Raw genomic sequence first — 17630 nt, forward strand, 5'->3', positions numbered from 1 at the left:
GCAGCCCTGCATTTCAGCACTCTGGCTTTATTGACTGAGTATATCTCCCCCGTTTGGAGATAAGATGTTGGCATGGTGCTGTCTCCCACTTATCTTTTGTGATAGCAGTGTGTCTGGTAATGCTTGCATGAGTTGTGCACTCTGTTCAGAGTGTGTGTACAGTGTACTACAGTGCATTTTCCCTTTAATGGGGGGCAAGGGAATGAATAGATGGCAAAGTATCCTTTTCCTTCAGTCTGGTGTGAAATCTTGTATTTAACATGACTAGTGGGCAGGTTTCATTCTTATTCTTCTGGCCTGTGCATGTATCAAAAACCTGCCATACAACCTGGTGTAATCAGCAGTTTGCTCACAGGAGGCCCTGAGTTTGAAACAGCAGGAGTTTTGCAGCTTGGAGCTGAATGGTGTTGGCAGAGCTGTTTGAAGAAGTTTGCTTAGTTCCTGTGTGCATTGTGCTGAGCCAATTTCAAAGGGGCTGTTGCCTCTACCTCGTGAGAATGACTTCTAGTCAAAATTCACAAGGAATCATGTATCTACTAGTCTGAAATGCAGCAAATACTCTTTTTATTTTCAGTTTCAGTTGTGCCTGTTTTTGTATTGCTGGTTAGAAAGTAACATCAGTGGCTACAGATTTAGTCTGGGGGAGATTCTGGTCTTTACTACTGTGTGTTAATGTTTGATTTAGCAGATCTTCTGCATATTTTCACTATCAAAAGAAACTGCTTCATTTGGAGGTTCAAACTAAAATGCCTTATGTTTGCACCCTATATTTACTGTGTATCTTAATGTTGTAGAAATAGAAACTTTGCCTTATGCTGAGATTTAGAGGAACAGTGGATTTGGGTACAGCTATTGAGGTGCCAGAGTACCTAGACTTGGGTTAAGGTACTGTGTTACAACTGGATTTTCTCTGATTATTTCCTCCAGGTAGTAAGCATCCATTTCTTCCTTTATAATTTGTGGGAGCTGCATATTTTCTGAACACTGTGAAGAAAAATCATTAATTTGGGTGCCCAGCTTCAAAATGCAGGCTATTACTATAGGTTTGAAGAGCACAATTTGTTTTACCGTAACATTCTTCTGGTGAGCGACTGCGCCAGTTCCCATAGAGATCCAGTTTCTGATTGGCCATTCATCACTGAACTAATTCATGATACTTTGAGACAAACAGGTTTGTCAGAGTAATTCAATGCCTGCGCCAAAGTATGTTTAAACAATGATGCAGAGCCATTTTAATAAGTTACGTGAAAGGCTGCTACTAAACCGGAGTAAGATAGTCCTTACTCCAGCATTTAACAACATCATTGTCATTCCCGAGTTTGCAGTGGAGCTTGCATGGCTCCTTTTCATGTTTTACAGCGGAGCCCCTTGCCAAGATTTTGTGCTTTACTGAGGTGAAGGGTGTAAACACTGTCTCTGCAGATAAAATTTTGCTTGTGCTACATTGCTCTGATTGTAGTGTCCCTTAAAATTTCATGGGGGCTGCTTCTAGGAATCAGACTTCTTCTAGACCACCAAGGACGTTCAGCATGCTTTGAGTGCTGCTAGGCTTAGATCCGGTGCTCAGTAGATGCAACAACAGTATACACTTTTGTATATAACCTGTGTCTTCTGAAATACTAGTAGTCTTTATTTCTACAGAGCAACACAGCCCAGATGTGCTGGATGGGACGTGTTGCTGTTCTCTGCAGCCTGAGGCTTGAATTTCTGTTGCCTGGAGCAATTTTTCTAGGGATTTATCCTCCCCTCTGCCGCTTCCAGCTCATCATGGTTGCTTGGCTGTTGTTTTGTGATCTGGTTGATATGGAGCTCAAAGTCACTTGATACTTCATATTGGGTTTCCCTCCATTATGTTGCTTAAATAATAAACCTGAGCTCTGCTGATGGAGGTAAGAGATACTAGCTACAAGTGAGGCAGCTTGGAAATTGCTGAGAACCATACATGTCTTCTACCTTTGTGTGCCCTTCAAGGACACTGAAAATTAAGTAGTATGGTTGAAAAAATGACCCCAATAATAAAAAAGGGGGTTGGCACTATGCATAGTTCTGCTTTTTCTACCTATAGCCAAGGCAGCACCTTGTGTTTGGGGGCTCTTGCTGACTTTGAATCTTTTGTGACCACTTTTTAAGGTTTTCCTCGGTAAATACAAGGTCTTGAAAGTTGCTTTTTCCTTCAGCTATAAATGAGGCTTTTGTCTGAGCATATGATAGATGACATCCGCTTTCAGGAAAGCACGAAACATCACATCTTAGAAGGAAATGGTATTTTGTTGACATAAAAAAAATGTAGTGGTCAGAAGCCTTAAAACTGGCATAGTACTGTTAGAAGCTAATCTATCCTAAATGTTAATAATGACATAGTGACGCAGCTTCTGTCTGTCTCTCTCACAGATAGCATAAAGAAAGGATTTTCTAGGATGCAACAGTATCCTTCACATTTTTTCTCTTATCATGAGTATCCAGGGTATTGTAGGCATTGAGTGTGCTGTGACTACTGCTCAGTACTGATGAAGAGAAGTATAAAGTGTGGAGAAAAGTCTTCTCTTAAAACATAGTAATTACTTAACTGAGTTTTCTGCATCAGAAGCTCACCATTGCTGCTTACCTCTGGGGAAGCCGTCTGCTAGGGTTGTCATGAAAGAACACTTAAACTGAGCTCTGTGGTATGAGGCTGGTGGGAGAGCAAGAAGGGTAAAGCTCTGCTGAGTTAATTAATGTTAACAGTTATGAGTTATCTGCAAGATCCCCAGTAGATTACACAGATTGTATTAAGCAGGGCTAATCAGTCCTTTCAGATACTTAAAGGAGCTCTGTTAAGAGCTGGCAAGACTGAAAATTCTTCTTGAGAAAGTGTTTGCATGTGCAAGTATGCATATGTGTGTGAATGCATAGCCTGGATTGCCATTGATAAGTAAATTTTGCCTAGCAGCTACCACACAGGGATATTGGCTATTTCCTGTCCTGTGTATAGGTGAAATTGTGGCAGCTGTTGGAAGGGACTTTTTCCTTTTATCTATTTTTGGTCATAACTCTCTTTCTGTGAAATATTTCCCCTGCTGTGCAGTAAGGAGATCTTTGTTATCCTGTGATATTAACTGCAATTTGAATTGTGGACTCAATGTGGCTCCATGGCTTTTCAGCATTAATTTTTAAGGGCTTTCTCTTGCATATCTGTGAAATAGAATGGTGTCTGGGGTTTGTAAGTGTCTAGAGGGTGAATTCATCATAAAGAAGAATTTGATGATTGCAGATGTAAAATCTTGATGTACCACAGCACCTTGTGTTAGGATTTTTCATATTCGTTCAAAATGCTTGTGCATTCATTTTTTTAAAAAAAGTGTTATAGCAACTATTTTTTGGTGTATATTCTCAGACTCAAAATAAGTTGGATAACTGAACTGACCCTGAAAGACTAACCTTAAATTTTATCAAGTATATGATGTATCACAGTTTTTCTTTCATCACTTCAGCACTTTCCAGTGTTGTGTGTTTAAGAAGCCACCTTGTTGCTGTGTGGTGTGGGGTAAGACTCCTGATGCTCTTGCTACTGAGCCATGGGGACTCCAAATGTGAGAATGTGGGGGATAGTTTTCCTTACAGAAAATCAGATGGAGTTTCCCGAAGGATTTTGCTTGTTACAGGTTTGAGCAGTTATAATGATCCCAGAGTAATAGGGGGGAGAAATAGCAGAAACACATACACACAAAACTCGGTATGTGTAGATGTATAGAGATATATAGTGCGTGTACCTATATCTTGTTAGAGGACAGTATTTGTTACTATGGGACACCCAGCAGGCAGGGGCAACAAGTGAACTTCCGTGAGATGGGAATGGCACAGGAGAGGGCAAGTCCTCCAGTTGTCCTGGGGTGTAGAATGTCCGGGGGCTGCCCCAGGTCCCCTCCTGGACCCGCTTGCTTTGGGTGGGTGCTGAGCACTAAGCATCCTGAAGCATCATCCTCTTTGTTCGGTAGCTCCAGGCTGGCAGCTTACAAAGGGATCAGATGCCAGTGAGAGGTCTCCGTGGGGTGGGACCGAGGAGGAGGCTCCCCGGTGGCAACAAGTTTGGCAAATCAGGGAGGCTGTTCTTGGCAGCTTGACCTGGTAATTGCCTTGTTGGGTTTCGCCTGACCCGGCTTTGCCGAGGTGCGAATTACTGGGAGTAAACTCCGTGAGTAGCTGAGTGTCAACTGCAAATAGCTGTGTCTCCTCTCCGTGGGTACCTGTGCCCCTCCTCCGCGGGGGACTCAGTAACTCTCCAGATGGAAAGGTTGTTTGCCTGTGAAAATCAAAAATGAGCATAGAAAATCCAGAAAGGGAACGATGAGATCCGAGAGGCTATTTTGAGGACATGGCTTCCTTTTCCTGTCCTCTCATTTTATTCACTGCTAGATTCTGTGGTCATCTTTCTTCTCCTCTTTTTCTTCTATTGTAACTGCAGCTCAGTGTTAATGGTAAAACTGATGACTGTCGCAGTAAATGCTGGGAGTGCTTTCTTTCCCAAGGGTGCTTGGGTTACCTTGAGAAAGTCACTGTGAAATTTACTGCAGCTTCTCCACCTGTACAGTGCAGGAGGTGTTGAAGGTCTTGAAAATTCCCTGTGTGTTCCCTGCCTGGGGCAATCTGCTAGCTATAAAGAGAGACACCACTGTACATTTGTGCATTGGAAAACCATCTGATCTGACTTGAAGCTTCTCCCTTTACTCACCTTAAGAAAAAATTTTAGACTGTTGCTACAGTGGCAAAGCACATGGCTAGGGATGTGTGGGTGTTTGTTGAACTTGTTAATATTGGGTAAATTAGATGATAGTGATAATGCGGTGATGCATTGAAGTGATGATGTTGGATATAAATTCTGCTTCAGAATAGTTGGAAAGCTCATAACATTAACCTGCAATGATACCCGTTAAGAGCTTTTTTTTAGGAGTATTTGAGAGGGGCATGCCTGAACTGCAAGGACTCTCTGCTTTACTGGTATTTGAGGTTTTTAGTGCCCCTGTTAGCTGGTTGGTAATGGGAGTTTGCCTACAAGAGAGCGTCAGGTGGTTGTAGCAGAAAGCACCTAACATAATCAAGTGATTAGCAAATACAGACTCCTTTGGTTTTGTTTTAAACTACAGACCTCACCAGTGAAACCTTCTGTTCCCTCTACTTCCTCATTCACCTCATTTGTCCCATAGCATCATATTGTTGGGTCAGGCATCCTTGTAGGGTGGCACAGCTTGTTCCCTGTACCTTCTCCTTTTCCCTTCAGACCAGCTAAAAGCTTCCCTCTTCTGTAAATCCAGCATGGCTTTTTGCATGGTTATCTGCAAATGCCTCAAGGACCTCTCTTGCCCAGGCTGCATTCTCTGTTGCAGTTAGAAAGTAAGCTGATGGCATAGTGACTATGTACACGCTTCCTGAAACATTAACTTGCTGTCCAATACTAGGTTGCCTGCAAGCTGCCCAAGCACAGGTTTTAAGCTTGTTGGAAACTCATGGTTAAAAACCTTTAAAATTAGCTTTTGGAAATTGGAGGGTTTAATTTAAACTTAATTGTTTTTTTTTTTTTTTTCCCCCTTCACATTTATAAACATTCTAGGGGAAGGAAGTACGACAAGTACTGACAGATCAGTTGCTCAGTTCTCTAACAGGTATTCATCAAGCACTGTCACAACCCCTTTCTTCACTGGGAGAAAAAAATTGTCCTGGAAATACTGCTTTTCCTGAGTTAGAGACAAAGATTTTCATGCGTTTCAAAGCGAGCAACGCTAACCAATAACATAAATGTTTATCCCATAAAATTCCTGTTGGTCATCACTGCTTGAGTACTGTCCATGTCTTTACAGTTTCTCAGTTTCTAGGTGTCATTTTCTGTGTTTCTCCAGTGCTACCCGTTTGGGTTTCTCAAAATAGTTTACCAGTGTAACGTGAATTAAATCTTGTTTGTTCAGGGAGTATTATTCTGGAAAGACTGAACACATTTGTGCTTGTTTCTGAGCCTTTAACTGCCTTATATTTGAGCAGCTCTGAGGGTGTTTGGATGTTTGGAAGGCAAAGCATGGCACCTTTTGCTGACTTTTGACATGCCCCCATGGCAGTCAAGATGGCTGAGACAGTAGGATCTTACTCAGCATTAGTAAGAGTGGCAGGGTAAAGCAGCTTGTTTCTTTTGGGGACTGAGAGGTAGATGGGAAGTTTTTTTGTGCGTTCCTGCTTCCAACAGGACGTTAAGAGTATCATGTTGGTAACAGTCAACTTGGATGTACTTCTATTACCCTGAGTCACTGATGAAATTTGACTCATACATTCACATTAAAGTCCTTTGCATCTGTTAGGCCTCCTGTTTGCTACTAAAATATTTTTCATAATACTAGAAATCATGAAATTATCCCATTTTTGTCCCCTCCCTGCTTTACTCATTTTTTTCTGGTTTGACAGATTTGTTTTCTTATTTAAACTTCAGTGTTGCCTTGGCTTTTCAATATTTGTACTAGAGAAACCTCAAAATTATTCCTGTCACACATGCCCCTGTGCCCTCATAGGATTAGCAGTTTGTTTTAGAGTTTTCCCCAAGAAAACACATTCTTTTTCAAGCAACATTTGTACTAATAAATTATTTGATACTGTCAAAAATGCAAAAAGTATACATTTGTGCTACCTAGCTCCTGCTCATTATTCATCTTTGGGAAAGTAGTATCGCTATAATGTGTAACTCATATTCCTGCATCTTTAACTCCTTTTTTCCTCTACTTTTGGCTGCTGCTTTTTCAGGAATTGTGTCACAATTGTCGCTCCAGTGGCTGCCTGCTTCTTTAGAGTCTTGGCACTTTTTCAGAGCCTGGACCTCTGTATACAGTGTTGAAGCTGCAAAGCAGATGTTTAGTTCTGAACGTCTAAGTAAGCCTCACAACTTGCCATGTACTTGCCTTGGGTTAATGAATTTTGGTCTTCTTCATGGCACTATAGAAACTGTGTTAAGAAATTCAGTGTATTTTATCTGAACTGGTATCATGTGCCCAGTTAGGTGTTTACTCTGTATGTTTCATACAAACACATAAACCCCCCAAGATTTAGAAATGCTTGTAATAGGAGAAATGACAGAAAACAGATCTTGCACATAATCTTCCTTAGAGAAGCTTTTATTGTGTTGGTGTTTGTTTCTTGATAACAAGTTGTATTTTAATATTATAATTTTTTTTACTCCAGTGATCAAGGGCAGTGGAGTAGAGTTTGTACCTCGGAGCTCTGCATGGCTAATGTGTTTTGGTATCAGGCTTCAGTGTTAAGCTTAAATATAGTTGCTCAGTTTTAGAGTTTGACATGAAATTTTTGATTATCCCAGTAAAATATGCCCAGTGTATGGAGAAAACTGACTTCCTTTTAAAACAAGTGAGGGTGCTTGGTGCTGAGTTTCAGAGAATTCAGTGGTGCTTTAAGTCTGTTCTGATGGCCTGTGGTGTTTTTTTACTGTGTGTTAAGGTGAATTATTACAGCCCTTAGAGACCACCGTAGATTAGCTGAAGGTGTGTTCAACAGATGAATTGCATTTTAGCTGGTTAGATTTGTAATGTCAAGTGACAAGCCTTTAACACAGCACATTTCATATTCCCTGTTACTGCATAAACCACTGCAGGACAAATCAAAGATGAAATAAAATAGAAGTCAAGAGTGATTTGTCAGGACACTGTTACAAACGTGTGTAGTCACTTGCACATGATTTGAAAAGAGAAGTTGAGGTTAAATCGATAGGCTTTTTATTTGTAGCAAAAGTAGGTAAATTAGTCAAAGGTGCTGCTGGCAATACAAGCAGGAAAACACAGCGTTCCACAATTGGATTTTCTCTTCCCTGGGTCAAATCAATATTGCTACTAGGCACAACCATAGTTGTATGTTTTATTAGCATAAGTGATTAATCCTGGAGTTACTGAAACAAGGATAAAAAAATCTGCTGCTATACATTTCATTGTTCAGATGTAAATATACACTTTTGTACTTAGTTTGATTAAAAAATAAAAGTCCTACACAACTGATGTGTGTCAGCTTCTCCATTATTTATTCCATTATGTATATAAAAGTACCTTTATTTAAATACACTTAAATGATTCTTTTTTGTGATGCGAACAATGCGTGTTGTGAACAATTTCATCCTAAAGCAAAATGTGTTTATCAGGACTTATTTTGCTTCCCATGCCCTCTGATATCTGGAGTGATTTAGTTCTCTCCAGCCTGAAGGACTTAACTAGTTCATAAAGCAGCAAGTGTGCACACAATGGATCATATTATAACCACAGAATCTTATTTTAATTTCCTTCCTCTGTTGCTTGTTACTAATTTTTTTATCAGCCTACCAATACCTTGGGTATTTATAACAAACTCTTTGTTCCAGGGGTGTCTTACTGTTTGTACAGCTCCAGTGCATGAGGTTTTGCTCCTGGATGGGACCTCTGCACTACTCTAATACAAATAACAAAACCTGAGCCATAACAATGAATTGGGTGGATGGTTATGCCTGGGTCCTTCTAGGTTTTTTGAGGGGTTTTATATGATAGACTATAATATGCCATCCAAATCTCATATGTGTAAGTTTTTAAAATAAAATCTGATCTTACATGGTGTATTTCTACGCTGAGTATATTTTTGTCATTTAGTGGGTTATCTGTACCCTGCACAGGCTGAGCACAGTTAAGACTAGGTATGATTCCTTCACATCCCCTCCCACTGAGATTCCAGTCTACGATTGTCAGAACTGATTATTTTCAGCAGATGAGGCAACAGTTATTTTAGTGGCTTTTGGGTTTCCACTTGAAGGGTCTTTAGAAATGTGCTTTGTAATTTGCTGGTTTTCAGTAGGAAAAAAAAAAAAATCCCTTTAAAGACAGCTAATCCTCTAGTCCGTCACATAACGACTGCAATTGTTGCAGAGATGAGCAAAGTTCTTAATCAAATTTTGTCATGTATATAATGTGTTGGCAGGGAAACAGTGAGCACTGAGTCACTACATGGTGTCATCAGGCATGCTTGCATGGTAAGATGTACATGGAAAACATGTCAATAAAACATTTGTGTTTCTCTTCCTTGTCATTTTTGTGCAACAACTTGTTTCATCTTGTCTAATCTTTTGTGAGACCCTGCCATACAGTTCACAGAATCTTGCTATGATTTCTCTGACACCATTAATAACTCCTCAGATAATTACAGCACCACCCCCAACCTTTATGAAGTTTGTATCTATTGGAAGACAAATATATTTTTCATCTAAAATATAACCTCTTTATAGGCCACAAAATAGCTTTTCATTATTATTTTAATATAAAACTGGAAACTTTGAAAAAAAACATACTTTAAAAAAAACCCCTTGTTTCTCAATTTGCTGTTTAAAATGTGTTTTACTTTAAAGGTTGTTCATTAGCATGTTTGCTTTTCCTTCAAATTCTGATTCCAGAAGAGAATTGTGTTTGATTGTCCCTTGGACTTGGGAGTGCACCTTGCCTTGGAAATGCAGCTCCCAGCCTGCCTTTGTGGTAGCATCCAAAGGGGCCTTAAAATGTGTAGGGGCAAAGCTGCCACCCTGTACTGCTGCTAAGGAGGCTTTGGGCTGGTGCAGATGGCCAGACTCCGGCTGAGACGTTCTCTAAGGATTCAGTGTTTCACCAAATGTTTCCCACTCCAGGGATGTTTGTGAGATCAGGTCCGCACGGAGGTTATCAGAGTAAGATGTTGGCTGTGCTGCACAGATAGGACTCTGCTGAGCTTTCCTGCTCTGTTGGCCTGAGTTGCAGCTAAAATGTAAGCCGAATTCCCTGGCTCGATACTGTTTGCTTTTGCTGGTATAAATAAAGCTGATGATGATTTTTCCTCATGGGCATTTTAAGTAGGAAAGCACCATTTGGCTTCCAGTCAGCTGGGCAATTAGCATTTCATAGCCAAGCAATGTACTTAAATGGAATTGCTTGGCTTGAGCATTGAATTACAATGACTGGTAGACTGCCTCTCTCCTTACATAATTTATTTAGTACTAGCTTCTTGTTTAGGATTCAGGCAGAGGTTAATTTAATTTTGCATGAGAAGCTAGTAGTTACTCTATATTAATGCTGTGCTGTATGGTAATGCAGGGGAAAGTTTTTGTGTAAAGCTTGTATTTTTGTCTGGTCTCTCAGCCATGGAAAGGACAGTTTTGCCTACTCCTTTTCTAGCAATTTGTTCCTTGCAAGGACTGTTGGTACACTTGAATTGGCACTAAAAAAGTGCATCTAAGAATGGTACCTTAAGACCATGCTGTTGCACATGTATTTTTGAGAAGAAAATATGTACTGAAATACAGTATGGACCAAGGAGTCTTGGTTCCTACAAAATTACAAGAGGCCCACTTACCCTATTACAGGTAAATACAGTGTTAATATGTGACCACGGTGACTTGAGAGGGAGAGCTTCCACTGCATCTCTTCTGAAGATCTAAGGCAAAGAGTAAACATCCGGTGTTGTGTGATCTTGGAGGGATAAAAAGAGGACATAAAATATCCCTCAGCACTCCAGGAATGATTAGAAACTTTCAGATGGAGGGAATGAATGTGTGTGTTCTTGTGTTTAGTAAGCCTAAATGCTTAATTTGGCACTTAGAATTTTATCTTTAATCTTGTATGTGTCTTGATTTTTCCTAAGGCCCTTGACTGTTAGAATCAATGTGGGGGAACTTTGGCTTTATTTTGTCTTAAGCTTCTTTTTAAAAAAGTGATTGCAAAGAGTTTGCAGATGTCAAGCAAGTTCACAGCAGGGGCTTAGACACCAGAAGGCTGCTGATAAGAGCACAGCATTTATATTTATGTTTAACCTTACGATTTCTAGGTAATTCACTGATGTTTCTTGGTGTACCAGCCCTGGAGAGCCTAGGTGCTTTCAGTAAACTTACCTCTGGCTTAGGCAGTATCCTTCTCATTGCTGGGTGTCAGGACTGTCCCAGCTGGCTTCAGGCTCCATGTCTGTGTGGGCAAACACTCAGTGTGACCTTCACTTGAAAAGCCCTCCCTGTCGTTACAGGGTCATGTAACTGCTTGCTCAAACCTTTGTGGGCTTTATCTACTGAATTTGGGTGTCTGGCTCAAGGAGTGTAACACTTGGCTGCTGATCCTTATATTTTGTGATCATGGTGTTGATGTACTATCTAGAAGCATCCATTCTTGCCAACCATCGCTGCTGTCAAAAGACTTTGGACAAATCTTTTTCAAGTTTAAAATATCCCAATCTTTGGGCAAGGAAACATTTCAGAAACCTATGAGCACTGCACTGAGGGCTGACAGGGATTTGCTTTGATTCTTTAAGTAACACTTGATACCAACTTTTTTTTTCATGGAAATCTCACTAGCAACAAAAAATAAAAAAGTCAAACCATATTCTGAGGGAGGTGATTGCTGACTTGCAGTAACTGGCTTCTGAGTTGGTTAATTGTCTAGCTGTAAATCTGGCAACTTAGATCCTAATGGTTCTAATAATCTGGGAAATTGTTACCATGTATTGTTGTTGTAACCTTTACTGTTTTAACCAAGCTTTAGTTGTGCTGTAAAAATAATTAAAAGGCTTCTCACAGGAGGAATTAGACTTTTTGCTTGTACAGTTGCTCTCCAGGGTACTCTGGGTTGCTGTGGGCTATTTAAAATGTTTGAAAACCCTGTTTCCCTCTCCAGTTCCTGCCTCGATGTGTTGCCCCTAGCCCTGCTGGTTGCCTGAAGTAGAAAGACACACACACCATCTCTGCCTCTGTTATGGAGTCTCGCAGCTGTGTTTGATTTCAAGCATAATAGCATCCTTTATATATAATGCAGTAACATAATTGCTGCCCCTGTGGGGAAATGCTGCGTTTTATCTACCATTTCTTTCTCTCTCTGGGCATCAGTGGCGTGTCCAGGTTCACTCAATGCCCAGAGTAGCTGTACCCTGGGAGATGGTTGAGTCCATGGGGCCCTTTGGTCCCTGTGCCAGTTTACAGGCTGGAACAGCAGAGTTTTCTGCCTGAAGCATAAGTTTGACTTCACACGGTCTTCATGGAGGAGTGGTAAGATGTGAGGGGAGCTGGGAGTCCAGGCTGAGGCACAGCATTTTACTTCTCAATCTGTGTTACTGAAAACAAGAAAATACTAATAAATGATAGACGTTGAAGAATTCCTGATTTGCTTTTAGGTGAGGGGGATGCTAGTTCTATTTCCAGATGTGGGATTTTGTGTTTTGAGCAATGGATCTGAGATCTGGTCACATTATCCCAGATACTGAGTCAGTCACTGAGTGTCAGCTGAGCTTCACTAACTTTCTGAGGTTTCAGTCTGGACAAAATCTGAGTTAAACTGATCAGTGTAGGAGCTTTCCCTTAACATGTTTTATCTCATGCTTGCAGTTGTATGAGTGGATGGTTCATTGGCACATTGGTTCACAGAGGATAGTTTATTAAACTGAAATAACTGTTTCTCTGACTTGCTTTCCTGAGCTTGAAAAAGGAGAGCAGTGGCACTGGCCTTCCTTTATAAAGTGTTGAGATCTGCTGGTGAGCTGCACTGCATAAGTCAGGTGTTATCACAGGCACTAATCTGAAGGTGAAGGCTTTTAGAATAATACAGATAATTATCTGTTTAAACATTTTACTTTGAAAATAAACGGGTCAGAGTATCACCTCTTACAACAATTGGAATCTTTCAATCTGAATTAACAAATCACTCTTCCAGGCTTGGGGCCATTTCAGCTTCTATTCAGTGACTGTCAGATTCTTGCTAGAAGATATTGAGCTCAGACAATTATGAGGGAGTTCAGACATGGTTGTGTTGGATGATATACTCAAACAATTTTGCAGGAGGAGCTCATGGGAATGTTAGCAGCATAAAGGTTAGCTGTAATGTCTTTTGTGTCTGCCAGTTAAATAGCTAGCGATCTGATGATTACACAAAGACAACGCAAATTCCTTATGCATTCCTGCCTCAGTGCTGTTCCACGTGCTGGGTGACTGGAAGCAGAATTCTTTCTCCTCTTTTTTGCCATGGAAATTGCTGGTTAAAGCTCCATACTTCAGTATATGCGAAGTCTGATTTTTTTTTTTTTTTTTTTTTTTTTTTTTTTTTTTTTTTTTGTCTTTTTTTGGGGTTGGTTGGTGTTTTGGGGGGTTTTTTTGTTTGGTTTGGTTTGGTTTTTTTTTTTTTTGTTTAAAGCCTCAGTGCCATGCTGTATTGTCATAGCACATATTGCACTCCAGCCATGTGGTCTTATATCCTATAGGTTTCACACCTGTTTTGGTGACAGATGCAAACAAACTTTGTTTAATGTGTCTCAAATGCCCAAAATACAAAATGCATTTGGCTAATGAGTCAGGGAATGTTTGGTCTGCCTTAGCCTAGCTTCATATTACATAAAGGACTGTAGAACCTTTTTCCTTAACAGATCCAAAACCCCTATTAGCTGTGACACTGCGATACTTCTACTTTATCCAAAAGCAGAACTGCCAAGGAGTGTTTTTTGGTATGGATCAGAGGAAAAAAATTAAATGTGTTGTATACAAAACATTTTTTTAGAATATGCACTCTGCTTATCAAAGGCTGCAGGCTCTCTGAATTATTTCCTCTTTCAATCAGGCTTAATTTTCCTCCTGTGGTATAACTTTGAAAGCAGAGAAATAACAATGGGTAGCTTGGAGGGGAAGTGTTTGGGTGAATGGGTGATTGTTTCAGGAAGTGTGTTTCTTTGCTGGGCTGTGGTGCTTTTTCCCCTGGTCTGAATGCTTTTCGAGTATCAATGCATGTGCCCTTCCAGTGGCCTAGGGGTAGTCTGGGAAGTGGAGACAAGCAGGAAAAAGGCACCTGCCAAACATTTGGTAGGGTTGTATCTGTGAACTTTTGTTTCCTGAATCTCAGCACAGCATTTCAGTCATACAGCTGTTTTCCTCCCAGGCTTTTTATGTGAAATAAAAACTTGCCTGCAAAATGTTTTATCCAGATCATCGCAAGTGGGTGCTGGTAACTGCAGGTCAAAGTTAACAACTGTATTGCTCTGCTCTTTGTTTCTGGGGTGCATGGCTGGTTCTGTTACTGTGCAGAGTCCCCTTTGCAATGTATTTATTGGAACAACTTTAAGCATTTTGCCTTCCCCCAGGGTTTGTAGCCTTTCTTCTCTCCTAAGCCATTCTGTGATTTCAGAGCAGCTTCAAACAGCTGGCATTTACATGTTGAACCTGATGCACCTCTGTTCTGTCATCTCCCCTGAAATAAAACAACCCTTAAATGATGTTCATGACATACTTAATTCTGTCTTACTCCTCATTAAAAACAATGCAAATAAATCTAGAACTTTATATCCAGTTTCTCTGAGCAGTGCCAGATGCCTGGTCAAGGGCTTTTCCCCACACCCACTTCCCCAGCCCATCCTTAAATTTTCAGACCCATGGGATAATTTGACCAATTATTTGAGTTACTCAAACTTCACAGAGTGGCTTCGGTACCTTTGAACCAGCTGCATTTATATGCCCTGAAACATGACAGCAGCTGTATGTTGCACATCAGATTAATACAGATCGTGCCTGGGGTAAAGGCATGAATGATTGGTGTTCCTGGCATGGTCATACATTTATCCTGATTAGTGCCATGGGACCCTTTGAGTTCCATATTAGCCATTGTTAAAAGAGGCGATTAGTGCGTGTTAGCTGTGCAACCTGATGCTGTCTTCAAATAGTGATTTCTCTCTCAAGTGGGGCTTCCTCTTGTAACCTTTGACCTGCCAGTATGTTAGAAGTTTTGTAATTGATGGAGCTTTGTATTCTTTGTGGTGGGATGGATTTGGATTCCTTCACGCTGAACTTTGTCTGTTCTCTTTTGTTTAGGAGGTCCTCCAGCAGCTGATTGTAATGAATTTACCAAATGTTTTAATGATTGGCAAAGATCCTCTTTCTGGTGAGTAGTTCATCAGCTTCTTCACCTGTCTCCTCTGCAATACTAAATCTGTTTTGTTTTCTTAAGCGATTCTGTAATTCTGTTCTAATTTAGGTTGGAAAACACCTTAAGGAGTCCAGCCCTTAACACTAAACTGTGTCCCTAAGCACCACATCTATGTCTTTTAAATACTTCCAGGGATACTCTATACTCAACCATTTCCCCGGACATCCTGTTCCAATCTTTGACCACCCTTTCAGTGAAGAAATTTTTCCTAGAGTCCATAGGAGTATTCTTAAGCCTCCCCTGGTACAACTTGAGGCCATTTCCTCTTGACCTATGGCTTGTTATTTGGGAGAAGAGACCAACCCCCACGCACTACAACATCCTTTCAGGTAGTTGTAAAGAGCAATAAAGTCCCCCAGAGCTTCCTTTTGTCCAGGCTAATCACCCCCAGCTCCCTCAGCCACTCCTCATCAGACTTATGCTCCAGACCCTTCCGCAGCTCTGTTGCCCTTCTCTGGACACGCTTCAGCCCTTTAATGTCCTTCCTGTCATGAGGGGTCCAGACCTGAACACAGGATTTGAGGTGTGGCCTCACCAGTGCCAAGTACAGGGGGACAATTCCTGCCGTGGTCCTGCTGGCCACACTATTGCTGACACAGAATGCCAGGATGCCATTGGCCTTCTTGGCCACCTGGACACAGCTGGCTCATGTTCAGCTGCTGTCAAATGGCATCCCCAGGTCCTTTTCCACAGGGCCAGTTTCCAGCCACTCTGCCCCCAGCTTGTAGCACTACCTGGGATTGTTGTTGATCCAAGGGCAGGACCTTTACTGCTTTGAACCTCATTCCACTGGCCTCAGCCCATGGATCCAGCCTGTCCAGATCCCTCTGCAGAGCCTTCCTACCCTCCAGCAGATCAACACTCCCACCCAGTTTGGTGTTGTCTGCAAGCTGACTGAGGGTGCCCTCAATCCCCTTGTCTAGATCATTGATAAAGATACTAAACGGGGCTGGCCTCAGTACTGAGCATTAGGGAGCCCTACTTGTGACTGACCACCAGCGGGATTTAACTGTTTGGACTGAGAGTTGCTCCCAAGGGACTCTGGCAGCCAGTCTCCTAAACAGGCCATAATACAAACATGCTTTTTAATAAACTGTATGTATTTGTAGGCAAATGACAAATATTCAAGCATCTCTGAATCTTACAACTTTATGTATCTAGAATGTAACACTGAGGTATTTATATACCTGTATGAATAAATATACATGTGTATTTGCATGTGATGCATATATATGTGTGATGAGTGAGTTCTTGCCAAAGCCAGAGCAGCAGCTATTTGTTTGAAAGCCGTGTGTCTTCACCCCTTGCTGCAAGTGACCTAGGGTATCGTCTGCCATAGGACAATGATGTGCTGTCCTTCAGGTGTTCGTGTGCCTGTATAGTTTAGTTATGAATATATGTACACACCCAGGGTCTTGCAGAATTGCCAAAAGATATGAAGGGACTGTTGCAAATGAAATATGGGAAGAAAATTAAGTGAAGATGGAGAGAAAAATACGCATATGAAAAAATAAGAAAAAGTGAGGAAGAGAATGGACAAAAAGAAAAACATTTGTCTGGCTATGTTGTTTAGACAATGATATCTGTTGCATGAAGTAGCACATCAAAAATAAGATGGAAGCCAGTGAGCTCATGTCCAGAGTCCAATGCTTTTGGTGAGACAAAATTAAAGCTGTTTAGCCTGAAAATGAAGTTGACTTCTTTGAACCACATTTCTGAAATGGAAAGTTTTGTTGCTATGTTTCTTACTTTTTTTTTTTTTTTTTTCTTTTTGCCTGCCCATTCTGTCTCTGCCTGAGCCCAGTGCTAGTGCCAAGGACATTGTATTTGTTTTTACCAAAGAAGGTAAACTGAATGAACCCTGTCAGCAGTGATGGGGAATGACATGGTAATCAGCATCTCCAGAACAAATAAATGGTAGAAACCTTAGCAGAAGATTGTATTTTGCTGCTCTTAGCAGCTGTAGAGTGTGTATGTACAGAAAAGAATTTGTCCGAAAAGAATATTAGCAGATGTTGGATCACTGATGCTCATAGTCTTGGCACTTCTGCTTAAAATTGAGCTGAGAGTAAGGAATCCACTTCTTCAGCAAGCAGAATAAAGTCTGCAAGTCTTAATTGGGCTGTACAGGCTAGTGTTATGGGCAAGGAAGAAAGTCAAAACACAAGAGCTGTTGTTCTTCTCAGTCATATGGGCAATGGGCTGCTTAGCATCAAGAGTGCTGCTGAATAGAAATATCTGGGCCAGCAAGGCAGCATCTCTGCTGGTGGCTAAGTGTCAAGGGGAAAGGCTGGCTGGTTCCTTGTCACAGCCATTCCTGAGCGACAGCTGGCAGGAGACTCATAATGTGGTAAATACAGTTTTGGTTCCTGGGAAAGCTGCACATTTGAAAGCTGTCCTGGGTTCAGCTATAATTTCCTACCCTTGACCTGCTGGTTTTTGTCAGTACCTTAGATCTCTCTTTGAAGAAAGTACCTGTGTCTCTTGTAGGAAAGATGCTGGTCATCCATGTGTTCCTGTCTTCTAGCTCCTTTAATTACAACCAGAAAACTTTCTTCTCTGAGATCTTTAAAAATGTGGTGGTTTAGTTTGGCTTTTTTGGGGTTTTGTTGGGGGTTTTTTTTTGGTTTGGTTGGTTGGTTTGGTTTTGGTTTTTGTGGTATCTTAAGTCAGCAATGGGGAAAA

General features: G+C 41.0%; 1 protein-coding gene across 2 annotated transcripts in view; it reads left to right on the forward strand.

Moving 5' to 3' along the window:
* Positions 1 to 17630, forward strand: part of CCDC88C (coiled-coil domain containing 88C) — a 106137-nt gene that overhangs the window by 24093 nt on the left and 64414 nt on the right. For both annotated transcript variants that reach the window (XM_048307029.1, XM_048307030.1), the window contains exon 4: positions 14831 to 14900. In XM_048307029.1, coding sequence (XP_048162986.1) covers positions 14831 to 14900 — 70 coding nt within the window. The remainder of the gene's footprint in view (positions 1 to 14830; positions 14901 to 17630) is intronic.

The sequence above is a fragment of the Corvus hawaiiensis genome, chromosome 6 (genome assembly GCF_020740725.1).
Source record: "Corvus hawaiiensis isolate bCorHaw1 chromosome 6, bCorHaw1.pri.cur, whole genome shotgun sequence".
Lineage (NCBI taxonomy): Eukaryota > Metazoa > Chordata > Aves > Passeriformes > Corvidae > Corvus > Corvus hawaiiensis.